Source organism: Pan paniscus, chromosome 1, assembly GCF_029289425.2.
Source record: "Pan paniscus chromosome 1, NHGRI_mPanPan1-v2.0_pri, whole genome shotgun sequence".
Taxonomy (NCBI): Eukaryota; Metazoa; Chordata; class Mammalia; order Primates; family Hominidae; genus Pan; species Pan paniscus.
The window spans coordinates 82,668,965-82,681,627 of record NC_073249.2 but is presented as its reverse complement, the minus strand read 5'-3'; the positions used below and the strand labels follow the sequence as shown (position 1 = coordinate 82,681,627).

Below are 12,663 nucleotides of genomic sequence, written 5' to 3'. Positions count from 1 at the left end.
CTGACCCTGAGAGGTTGAGGCTGCAGTGAGCTGTGATGGCACCACTGCACTTTCACCAGGGCAACAGAGTGAGACCCTGTCTAAAAAAAAAGAAAAAGAAATGTAATCCTGGTCACAAGCAATGACTACTCTTTAATTGTACCACAGTGCTCTCCCAATATCTATCTGTTGAGTACCCTTTCCATTCTATATATCTGGTCCTTTTTTTAGGCCTCTCTAGTTGACATGCAGCTGTGGTAAGTTTGTTTATTCTTCTATATCTTTGGATTTAGACTCTCTTCTGGAAGAACTTTGAATAGGCTGTCCCAGGCAAGAGGGTCTGAAGAGAGAACCCAGAGAAAAGCTGTTCTTTAGTTTCTCCATCTACCAAGCACAAACGTCTTCCAATTCTGCTGCTAAATGTCAGTGTCTGGAGAATCAGCCAGGAGGGAAAGAGTTAAGTGAGGATTGCTTTGGGGCCTGGGTCCAGAGCCTGCATTCCTTCCTCCCAGAAATCTGCCAGCCTATGGGGCCAGAGGCTAAATTTAGAGGGTGGCTAAGGTTTCCTGTTAACAGCTGTCCTGCCCCTAGGAGAAGAAGCCCTGAAGAAGGAGGTGGCTGGTTCCTGTCTCACTGACCGGAGCTTCAGCTTCAGTCATTTCATCTGGGTCCCTCAGCCCTTGGTGGGGAACATCCACGCAGGTTAGAGGTGAGTGTGCTTCTCCCCTTGTCAATCCTGGTGAGCCCAGGACTTACAATACAAGGGGCAGCGGCTTTGCCCTGAGTGTCAGGGCACAGCCATGATGGCTGGGACCAGCTGCTGGTATACTTCATGTCCTTTAATAGGCTCCAGGATGACGCCTGAGCCAAAGGCCCTACCTCCTGTGGCCTTGGTTAGAGTCACCGGAGGCCAGCTGTGTCTTCCCCAGCAGAGACAAAGGGGTGCGCATGGGCATAGGTGAGGGGCGCGTGTGTATGCACACCCTATAATTTCAACTGAAAAATCTTGCTGGTCCAGGGAAGTCATTGTTCTTCAACTTTTTGAGCTGAGATCAGGTAACCTGCTGGCTCCTCTGCCTGCTCCCTTGCTGACATCTGTGGAAGGAGCCACACTGGCACTTCAATATTGTCACTTCAAGGTGGGGTCCTAATATGGCGGGGTGCACTTCTTGGTGTCCCAGTAACAGTGGCTGGGCCAGGTCTGACTGGGTTTTCCTTGCTGGTCGTTTGCCCACCGGGACCTTCCTAGTCCTAGTTCCACTGAGGTGACATCACCAACACACCTTCTCCCCCAACAAAACCTCAGGAACCTAATTCCCTAACTGCCTTTTTCTTGCCAAACTTTCAGAGGTTGGCAGGTTGTCATGGCGACCAGAAAGGACACAGAGGAGGAGCAGGTAGTCCCAAGCGAGGAGGACGAAGCCAACCTGAGGGCGGTGCAGGCCCACTACCTCCGAAGCCCCTCCCCTAGCCAGTAAGTGACCACTTATCTCCCACCCTCACAGCCCCAGCTGGGAGGGGCAGGGGACAGGTTGGGCCATTAGCTCCAGGGAGCCTGCAGCCATCACCTCGGTTCACTCATTTAACAAATATTATTGAGTACTTGTATGTGTCCTACTTTCTGGAGGAGGTAAATATGCAAATAGACTGATTGCAATGTGGCAGGTGTGTGCTAGATATTAATATGACCAGGATCTAGTATGTGGTGGACTAGACAATAGGGAAGGGAACAACTGGACTTGGAAGGTCATAGGAGGCTTGGCTGGAAGAGATGATGATGGACCCGAACCTCAGAGGATGAGTAGGAATTTGGCCCTGCTTGATTCAGTAGGACTGGGGCTGGATATGGGGATGACAGGCCGTAGACTATAAGAAAAGGGATGAGGAGAGGAGAAGCCCATGGAAGCATTCCCTAGCACTAAAATAATTTTTTATCCATAATCAAGCTGTGTCTTTTAAACTGGGACATGTGCATGCCTGGGGCAAGTGGCAAGATGCCAAGGGGCATGAGGCATCTTCCTGGAGAGTCCTCTTTTTTACCACAAGTAATTTGAAACTTTCTTTTACATTAAAATCATCGACGTTATGTTATCATGTAGAATGAAAAAAATGTGCATAACATTTTAAGACAAACCACAAGACATTAAAGAAATGTCGTGCTTAATTGCCTGCTAAAACAATACTGTGTGTGCCTGTCCATTTTCTTCTGTCATAAATCATAACAGGAGACCTGACTTTTAATCACATCTCTGTCACCAAATTGGTGTGAAGAATAACTGAAGTGATTGAGCCTTTAGTTGGAAACGCCTAACTAAAACAGCTGAAATTAACTTCCCCTCTAAGAATTTATCACTCTGCTTGATTTCACTTTTCTTTGATGCTCTTGGGATCTTGCTGGCTCCTGCTTCCTGTGTCAAAAGGCTTCCCCAGTGGAGTAAGACAGGAATGAGGGCAGGTGCTCAGCACTCATGGGCCAGGGCACTTCACCCAAATGGAGCTTAGAGACTTCTCCTTTAAAATTCAGCATTATGTTGGGAGGCCGAGGTGGGAGGATCACGAGGTCAGGAGATCGAGCCCAGCCTGGCCAATATAGTGAAACCCCATCTCTACTAAAAATACAAAACTTAGCCAGGTGTGGTGGTAGGTGCCTGTAATCTCAGCTACTCAGGAGGCTGAAGCAGGAGAATCACTTGAACCCAGGAGGCAGAGGTTTCAGTGAGCCGAGATCGCGCCACTGAACTTCAGCCTGGGCGACAGAGCGAGACTCCATCTCAAAAAAAAAGAAAAGAAAATTCAGCATTATGGTCCCACTTAGGAAAACTCTCAGGATTGAGAGATTCAACATAGGTCCTCCTCTCTTGTATACCCCCGAATAAGGCAGAGGTCGCTTCGTGTGTGGTTGGGATAGGCGACAGTTTCGTGTATTGCTAAGAGTAATGTTAGCTATTATATCTAAAGGACATTTCTTTCTTCCTCAAATAAGTTCCAAAACAGGTACCTGAGCAGTGATTCAAGAACTAAGACTCCTTCTGTCTTGAAGGTTCACCACTTTAAAGCATGGCTTCTAAAGTCACAATGCTCATCAGTATCAACATAAAATGGAGACAAGCATGGAGAATTTCCCAGGAGGTTTTATGGTCCAGATGTGAAAATGGCCACTTCATTTTCACTCATATTCTATCGTCTAGAACTCAGCAAGGTCATGCTTTCTTGCAAAGAAGGATGGGAAATAAGGCCCATGAGCCCAAGAAAAAGAGGAAATCAGTGTGTCGATAATAGCAGTCTCAGCCACAGTGTACTCCTCTAGTCAGTCAATCCATGTTACCTTTTTTTTCCCCACCTATAGAACATATTTACGGCCTCCTAAGTGAGGCAATTCAAAATCCCACTTACCAACTGCTGCATATGTAGTTCCAGGCTAGGTTCTCCAATGGGTGTGCATTCTGTCCCTCAGGCCTGAATGCAACACATTATGGTCGGATCAGGATAACTGCCAAAAACAGCTACCATTTTATAAAAAGAGGAAGAGGAAATACTGCTGTCATATATTTAATGAACATGTTGACCCAGGATGTGAGGAGTCCTCCTAGATTCGACCTTGATTTGTCTCTCTGAGAGAAATACCCTTGTCTGTTGTTCTCTTTGACCTCTAGCTCTGCCCTCCTAGCTGTCTTGCTTGTCCATTATCCTCCATAGCCTTGTCGAAGACATGTCCTCCTTGAAGGCTGTATAGCTTTTGCAGACTGTGTCCTGTTTATGAAAATTTGGTGGCTCTGGGGCTGTTTTAAGGTTTATGCCACACAAAAGCTTTTGGAAGTTCCTGGTTTCTTTGAAAATACGACCCTTTCAAAAACTCAATAGGTTTATGATCTATGTAGATTAGACAACTCCATGTGTTACTAACCACACTCAAAGTTCTTTCCTAGATATAGTTTTCAATCCTGATTCATTCATTTGCCTTTTTGTCTCCGTTTAATGATAGTTATCTTGGGAGGTTATCTGAAACTGTAAATTTGGGTGGGGAGTCCAAGATGTATGTTGTAATTTGTAGTGTAATTGTCAGAAAGTTTTGCAATGGAGTGTATAGCTAACAAGCTCATGAAGGGTGGATAAAATAATAAAATATAATCAATCCAAAAGGAGAAAAGAAAGTAGAGAAAAAGAATACAGAAAAAGAACAACTTTCTCCACAAGAAACTATAGGTTAAAAAAAAAAGAAAGAAAAAGAATAATAAGAAAACAGTAGGATGGTAGATTTAAGCTCAAATATATAAATAACTACATTAAATGTAAATAGAATAAATACTCCAATTAAAAGACAAAGATGGTCAAACTCAATTTTTTTAAAAAGGCTACATGCTGTTTACAAGAGACACACCTTAAAAATAATGATATAGGTTTGTCATGGTAGCTCATGCCTGTAATTCTAGCACTTTTGGAGGCTGAGGTAGGATGATTGCTTGAGGCCCCGAGTTTCAGACAAGACTAGGCAACATAGTGAGGCCCTGTCTCTACAGACTTTTTTTTTTTTTTTTTTTTTTTTTTTTGAGACGGAGTCTCACTCTGTCGCCAGGCTGGAGTGCAGTGGCGTGATCTTGGCTCACTGCAACCTCTGCCTCCAGGGTTCAAGTGAGTTTCCTGCCTCAGCCTCCAGAGTAGCTGGGACTACAGGTGCACGCTACTCCACCCAGCTAATTTTTGTATTTTTAGTAGAGACGGGGTTTCACCATGTTGGTCAGCATTGTCTCGATCTCTTGACCTTGTGATCCCTCTGCCTCAGCTCTCAAAGTGCTGGGATTACAGATGTGAGCCACCACACCCGGCCCAAACTTTTTTTTAAAAATTAGCCAGGCATGGTTGCATATGCCTGTAGCCTCAGCTACTCAGGAAGCTGAGGCAACAGGATTGCTTGAGCCCAGGAATTCAAGGCTGCAGTGAGCTATGACCATGCCACTGCATTCCAGCCTGGGTGAGAAAGTGAGGCCCTGTCTCAAAAAATAAAATAAGGATATACAAAAGTTAATGAAGAATAAAAAATTTATACTACACTGTTTCAGTTACTACTGCTCATAACTTCAAATTTTAGTGGCATAAAATACCATTTTATTATGTTCATAATCAGGAGCCTGGATGAGGCACAGTGGGGTTAGCCTGTCTTTGCTCCATGATGTCCAAGGCCTCAGCTAGAGAGATTTGAAGACTGGGGATGCCTTAAGGCTGAGGGTGACTCACAGAGGCATCTTCACGTTTGGCAGTTTATGTTGAAATTTACCTGGGTTTTTGGCCAGAATACCTAAGATAGTCCCTCCATGTGGGCTACTTTGGGCTTTCTCTAAGCATGGTAGCTAAATTCCAAGAGTTGCATCCAAGAGAATAAGATAGATGTGTATTAATTTTCATGAGCTAGCCTCAGGAGTTACATAGCACCACTTCTGCTGTACTCTGCTGACACAAATGTCCATGAAGTTTCAAGGGGAGGCAACATAAACTTCATCACTCCATCAGAGAAGTACCAAGGTGATATTGTAAAGTAAGCAAAAGCAAGCCAGTGAAGCAGATTTTGAAGTAATCATTACTAGATACAAAGAGACAAAAAGAGACATTTCATAATGATCAAAGGTTCAATTTACCAGAAAGATAAAATAATTTTCAATTTCTATGTTTAATAACACAGCCTCAAAATATATAAGGCAAAAAACTGACAGAACTGAATGAAAAATTAAAAGCCACAATCTCCCTCAACTGTATGTATATTTTTAAAAACTATCTCAGCAACTGATAAAATAAAAAAATCAAAAGAATAATTTTTAATAAGAATATCAAAAAATTATCAAGAATATTTGGATAAAACAATAAATAAAATTAACCTAATGAGCATTTATAGAACATGCACCCAACAAGTACAGGATACACATTCTTACCATGTACACATGGAGCATTTGCCAAAATAGATCATATACTGGGCCATACATATATCAACCAATGTTTAGTGATTGAAATAATACAGAACATGTTATCTGAACATAGAAGAATAAAGGTAGAGATCAATTAAAAAATTTAAAAACAGGGATTCAAATTAAAATCACAATTCAATACTACTACATACTCACCAGAATATCTCAAACTAAAGACCAACAATAGCAAATATTAATGAAGATGTGAAGCAATCAAAACTCCCATTCATTGCTGGTGAGAGTGTAAATTAGTACAACCATTTGGAACTATTTTGCAGTGTCTACTAAAGCTAAACATATGGTTGTCCTCTGACCCAGCAGGCTCACTCTTCATAAATACTTAACAAAAACAACTACATATGTGCACCAGAAGATAAATACTATAATGTTTAGCAACTAATAGTCATTAAGGATATAGGATGTATAAACAACATGATGAACTGTCCAATTAGCAGTAGGCTAGATAAATAAAGTCTGGCATATATATTTATTTTAAAAACTGCCGGTCTTGGTCTCTTTTCTGTTGCTATAACAGAATACCTGAGACTGGGTAATGTACAAAGAATAGAGGTTTATTTGGCTCATAGCTCTGGAGGCTGGAAAGTCCGAGATCAAGTGGCCACATTTGGCAAGGGCCTCATGCTGCCTCAAAGCATGGCAGATGGCATCACATAGCATGAGTGCCTGTAAAAGAGGAGAGCAGGCATGTGCAAAAGAGACCAAATGCAAGAGGCAGCCTCACTTTATAACAACCCCCTCTCATGGTAACTAATCCAGTCCCCCAAGAGCAAGAACTCATTCCCATGAGAAAAGCATTCCTCTCTCTTAACAACCTAATCACCTCTTAAGACACTACCTTCCAATGCCACCCCATTGGAGACCAAGCCTCAACATGAGTTTTGGTGAGGACAAACCATAGAATTGCCCTAGGAAATACGTATTTTATTAACTGCCTATCACTTTGGGGTGATTGAGCTTCTCAGATTGTTGACTGAGGAAGGCAAATAACAAATATGACACAAACGGGCAGGGGTGAAGGGAGTCACCAAAAGGGGAAATAGGAGGCAGGGAAGATTAATTCTGCTGGCTTCACAATTTTACATCACCTTAGCCTACCACAAGACAAAAGCACTGAAGCAAAGGCATTCAGTCCTTAGCCTTTTCAGAGCAAATGTTCTCTGGATTTGCAGTGACTGCTGCAGAATCCTGTTGGTTTTAATGCACTTCTTGGTTTGTGTATACTACTCAGCAATTGATTTCTAGAAACTTATCCCAAATCATCTAGCCCTTTTCAGAAATCCTCAAGGAAGGCAAACATGTGGTGACACTTCATAGGCTATCTCTTCCCACAATGGCCTCATAAAATCTGAACTCTAAACTATTACACTTGCACAGGCTTTGGAGCTATCATCCAATCAATCCCACTTTACTTCACAGAACCACACCTAAACCAGTTCAGATGAATGAGTCTACAGTGCTTTTTAAAAAATGAAAACAGAACCTATAGACTTGGAGAAAATATTTTCAAATTACATATCTGATAAAGAACTTCTGTCTAGAATATATTTTTTAAAACTCCCGTAACCTACTAATAAGGAAACAAACAACTCAATTAAAAAGCGGACAAATGATTTGAATACATATTCACCAAAAATGATATGTGGATGGCAAATAAGCACATGAAAAGATGCTCAAAATCCTTAATCATTAGGGACACACAAATCAAAACCACAATGAGTTACCGTTACATTACTATTAAAATATCTGAAATTAAAAAGATTGACCATACCAAATGTTGGTGGAAAATGTAGAGCACTTGGGACAATCTTATATACTGCTGGTGGGAATGTAAAATAGTCCATTTTACAGTTTTTCAGTTTCTTATAAAATTAAACATACATCTACCTAAACATGCACACCTATATCTACATGATCCCATCATTCTACTCCTAGGTATATACTCAAGAGAAATGAAGGCCCATGTCTGCAGGGCACAGTGGCTCATGTCTATAATCCCAGCATTTTGGGAGGCTGAGGCAAGTGGATCACCTGAGGTCAGGAGTTTGAGACCAGCCTTTCCAACAGAGTGGAACCCCATCTTAACTAAAAATACAAAAATTAGCTGGGTGTGGTGGTGGGCACCTGTAAGCCCAGCTACTTAGGCTGAGGCAAAAGAATCACTTGAACCGTAGAGGTGGAGGTTGCAGTGAACCAAGATTGCACCACTGCACTTCAGCCTAGGCAACAGAGTGACAGTCCATCTCAAAAAAAAAAAAAAAAGCCTATGTCTATGCAAAGACTGGGACATGAATGTTCATAGCAGGTTTATTTGTAATAGCCAAAAACCTAAAAACACCCTAGATGTCCGATGACGAGTGAATGGATAAACACATTGCATCACATTTACACATAGGAATACTATACAGCAATGAAAAGAAATGAACTATTGATTCATACAACAACATGGATGAATCTCAAAATAATTACACTGCTTGAAAGTCAGACAAAAAAGGGTACATACTATATTATTCCATTTATATAAAATTCTAGAAAATGCAAACACATCTCTATAGTGACAGAAAGCAGTTTAATGGTTGCCTGGGAGGCATAGGGCAGGGAGGGGGTGAGAGGGAGGGCTTAAAAAGGGGCACAAGGGATGATGTGATCTTGGTTGCAGTGATGGCTTCACGGATGTATACATATATCAAATCTTGTTGTATATTTTAAATTTGTGCGGTTCGTATATCAATAATAAAGCTGTTTTTAAAATATATATATATATATATATAAAAGATAAATAAAACCCTCTTTTAGGAGGCAGTATGATACTGTGGAAAGAAATTAAGTGGTGTAGTGGAGACCAAAATTGAGGTCAGACCTGCCCTCCTACTTATAAACCCTTGAAAGCTTGCTTAAATTACTTAATCAAAAAAATCGGAATACCAGTTTTACCCAGGAGTAGAGAATAAATAATACAACATATAAAAAGGTATACTATGTATTTGATAAATGGTGGTTCTCATACCTTTTCCTTCCAGAAAAAGATATCTGACAACAAAATTTTTTCAGTAACTCATCATGTCAAGGAATTTTTATTTAGCCAGAGTCCCACACACACTGATTAAGACATCATGCTTCTCTAATTCTGCCATGAGCAAATCCTGTATTCTAAGAAGCAGAGTATCACTTACTGATATTTGTCCCCGTCCTGAACAGTCCTCCTTGTACTTGATAAGTGCCTGAAGTTCCATCCTTCTGGTTTTATGACTTCAGATAAAGGTTTGAGTCTTTAAGTTAAATTTTAAGTCTTTAAGTTAAATTACGCACCAAGTCAGCAAATACCTCACCACTGGACTCTTAGTCCTTGTACTAGTTTCCTAGGGCTGGCACAGCAAATTACTACAAACTAGGCAGCTTAAAAACAAGAGAAATTTATTTTCTCACATATTGGAAGCCAGAAGTCTGAAATCAAGGTGGTGACAGAGCCACACAGCCTCCAAAGACTCTAGGGAAGACTCCTTCCTCGTCTCTTGCTCATTTCTGTTGGCTACGGGCGTTTCTTGCATTGTGGCAGCATAATTCCAATCTCTGCCACTCCTTCAAAAGGCCTTCTGCTCTGTCTTCTCTTCTCTTATAAGGACACTTGCCACTGGCTTTAGAGTCCATCCTAATTTAGGGTTATCTCACCTCAAAAGCTTTAACTTAATTACTCCTGCAATGATCCTTTTTCCAAAAAAGATTACATTCCCAGGTTTTGGAAGACATGCCATTTTGGAGGGCACCGTTCAACTCACTACAGCCCTATATCCAGCCTCTAGGAAACAGAATTTTACTCTTTCCTGTGGAACTAGAACAGAGCCTTGCAAAACTTCACCCAGTGATCCAAACAGCCACTAGCAGCCAGCCAAAATTAGCAGGGATGTACCCTGCTTGCTGTCCTGGCAGAGAGTCTTAACATTTCAAGTCTTATCTGTAAATCTCATCCTAGGGTGAATTAAGAATCTGAGAAAAGGGTGTAGACAATGGATGGGGTATCAAATCTTCATTTTTGCCTGAGTTAGGCACTAACTTCAAACACCTTAAATTCAAACCTAGCCACTATGAGTCACTCTCTGGAAGAAAATGGGCGGTTAGAGATTCATCCATCTCACAGCTAGTCAAATTTCCCTAAGTGATTCATGAGTTGACACTGAAATTTAAAACCCCCTGTCAGTGGGGGAGCTTGGTGGGGACTTCTCCCTTACCTATAGTCTCCGTCAGGCCTTCCCAGTCACCTAAATAAATACAGCCTAAGAAGTAAGTGCACAGCCGGGCGCGGTGGCTCACGCCTGTAACCCCAGCCCTTTGGGAGGCCGAGGTGGGCGGATCACAAGGTCAGGAGATCGAGACCATCCTGGCTAACACGGTGAAACCCCGTCTCTACTAAAAATAGAAAAATTAGCCTGGCGTGGTGGTGGGCACCTGTAATCCCAGCTGCTCAGGAGGCTGAGGCAGGTGAATGTCATGAATCGGGAGGCGGAGCTTGCAGTGAGCCGAGATTGGGCCACTGCACTCCAGCCTGGGGGACAGAGCCAGACTCTGTCTTGAAAAAAAAAAAAGAAGTGCGCTTGTAATGCAAACCAACCTCTGCCCGCCCCCCCCCACCCCCCTTCTCTTCCTTCTTAGCTATTATCATCAGTTTTCTCTTCCTTTCCAACTAAAGGAGCAAAGGCATTCTTATCATTCTCTTGTTCCTGATTTGAAGAATGTTTTTCTACTTGACTTTATATCTTTCCAAGTCAAAATCCATTTCTTGCTTTGGCTTTTAGATCTGAACTTTTCAAGACTTCGCAGTTTTGTAGAACTGCTTGGTAAGGCTCGATCAGGCTTCCTGTCACGGTGACACTGTTTCCCTTGACCTTCAGTGAATTTCTTTAACTGTGCTCTCCTTTCCCTTCCTGTGACGAGCAAGCATCTGTGGTGGGTGTGGTAGGAGACAGGGGCATGAAGTGTAATTTCTCTGTGTTTTCGTTACGTTTCTTTGGGAAATGGCTCCTCCCGTCCATCCTTTCTCCTTTACATTTCTTTTTTGGTGAAAATTTCTCCGCGTCGGCTCTTTCACTAAGCCTGTTGGAAGCAGCTTGCTAAAAATCTATTTTCTTTCGTTTACTGACTTCTCTTCTTCCTTAGAACCTGAACTTTGCCTGTGTGCAGTCATTTTCTCTGAAGTCACTGAACACTTAGAGCTCAGAAACCTTGTCCTTTTTTGCAAAAGCCAAATCAAGAAAGACACCTCCTCCTGGGCCTCTACCTCCATTTCACTTCCAAGGGACTCCTTGACAGGAAGTGATCAGCTATAGGAAAGTCTGGGCTGAAGGACCCCAATTCCACTACATTCCGTGTCTGGAAGGCAGGCAACTAGTTTAAAGCAATGGCTTTCAAACTTTGCTGACTATAATCTGCACTATGACAATGCCATTTGCATCTCAACTCAGAGATATATACACGTATACGTAAATTTTTAAAAGTTCACAAAACTACACTTATCCTTACAATGGGTGGTGCTATTCCCTTTCTTTCCCCTCCTCCTTCCCTCCCTTTCTTCCTCTTTGCCTTCCTTCCCTCCCTCCCTTCCTTCTTTCTTTCCTTCCTTCCTTCCTTTTTTTCTGTTTCCTTTTTTACTTTCTGTCCCAGATGCTGAACACAACCCACTGAATTGATTTTATGATACATGGATTGGTCAGTCTGCAATTTTGAAAAACGCAGGTCTAAAGCAAGCTGCACCACTCTCCTGCTTTTGGTTAGGAAGTCCATCAAACTCCCCTTTATTGTTCCTCTTTCAATTCAGCCTCAAGGCTTTTTAGCAGCTGCTTCCTGATCCTATGATGAGGTATGTATCGATCCTAGGTCCTTTTTTTCCCTGCCTGTCTTTCTTGAACAGCCAGCCCTCACTGCTTTCTAATCAGGGTGTGAGTGTCATCTCACTCCATCTCAGGTATGCCAGTTGGGACACAGACATAGTCATAAATCAAAACCTCTAGGGCTGCCATCTCACTGACCTTGCAAATATAAACAGGGCCAGTTGTTCAGGTCTCTCCCTCCTTCCTCTTTTCTATTTCTGCAGTCCTCCTTCTCTGTGGAAAACAAGCGTCCGTTTTAGGTCTTGCCCCCACACCTTTCTTTATTAGACTTAATAAACCGTGTCTGTGGCAAACAGTTTTATGACTATTAGGTTTACATCTCCCCCTCATGGTGGCTGACTCGTAAAAGCATTTGTAATCTACATTGTACATTCCACACTGGGTAATACGGAACAGAGTTTAATGTTGCTCACATTTTAGCATCAGCAGCCAAAGACAGAAACATCGTGGGGCTGAGGAGGAAATCTGTTCTTCATCCCCCCTCTTTTCTCAATTACAAAGCTGCCAGCTTCTCAAGAGTATACCGGGTAGGCTCTTCACGTATGATTTCTCAGGTTTGCTGACTCATTAGCCGAACTTCAATCTTTACCGCCCATAAGAAGGAAAGATGTTTCACAGTGATTTCTCTTTTCAAATTCTCCCCTATCAAACCCACAGCCTCAGAGTGTAGGTATATTTAGGACAGATTCTTGATTCTCAGTATTTGTTACTTAAAACCAAATCCTCACAATTTAAAGTCAACGTTGTTTAGGGAAAGTGGCAGGATGGAGTGCTCCCGGATGGATAATCCCAGGCCAGGATCCTGGCAGTCCCACCTGCTGAGTTCCTTG

At 42.2% G+C, this 12,663-nt stretch overlaps 1 protein-coding gene across 1 annotated transcript in view; it reads left to right on the top strand.

The window, feature by feature from the left end:
- The first annotated feature begins 568 nt into the window (after positions 1–568).
- The window catches only part of STYXL2 (serine/threonine/tyrosine interacting like 2), a 35,894-nt gene continuing 23,799 nt past the window's right edge, over positions 569–12,663 (top strand). Inside the window, exons 1-2 of the mRNA XM_008978261.6 lie at positions 569–688; positions 1,328–1,453. Of these exons, the coding sequence (XP_008976509.2) occupies positions 1,344–1,453 (110 nt within the window). The 5' untranslated portion in view covers positions 569–688; positions 1,328–1,343. The remainder of the gene's footprint in view (positions 689–1,327; positions 1,454–12,663) is intronic.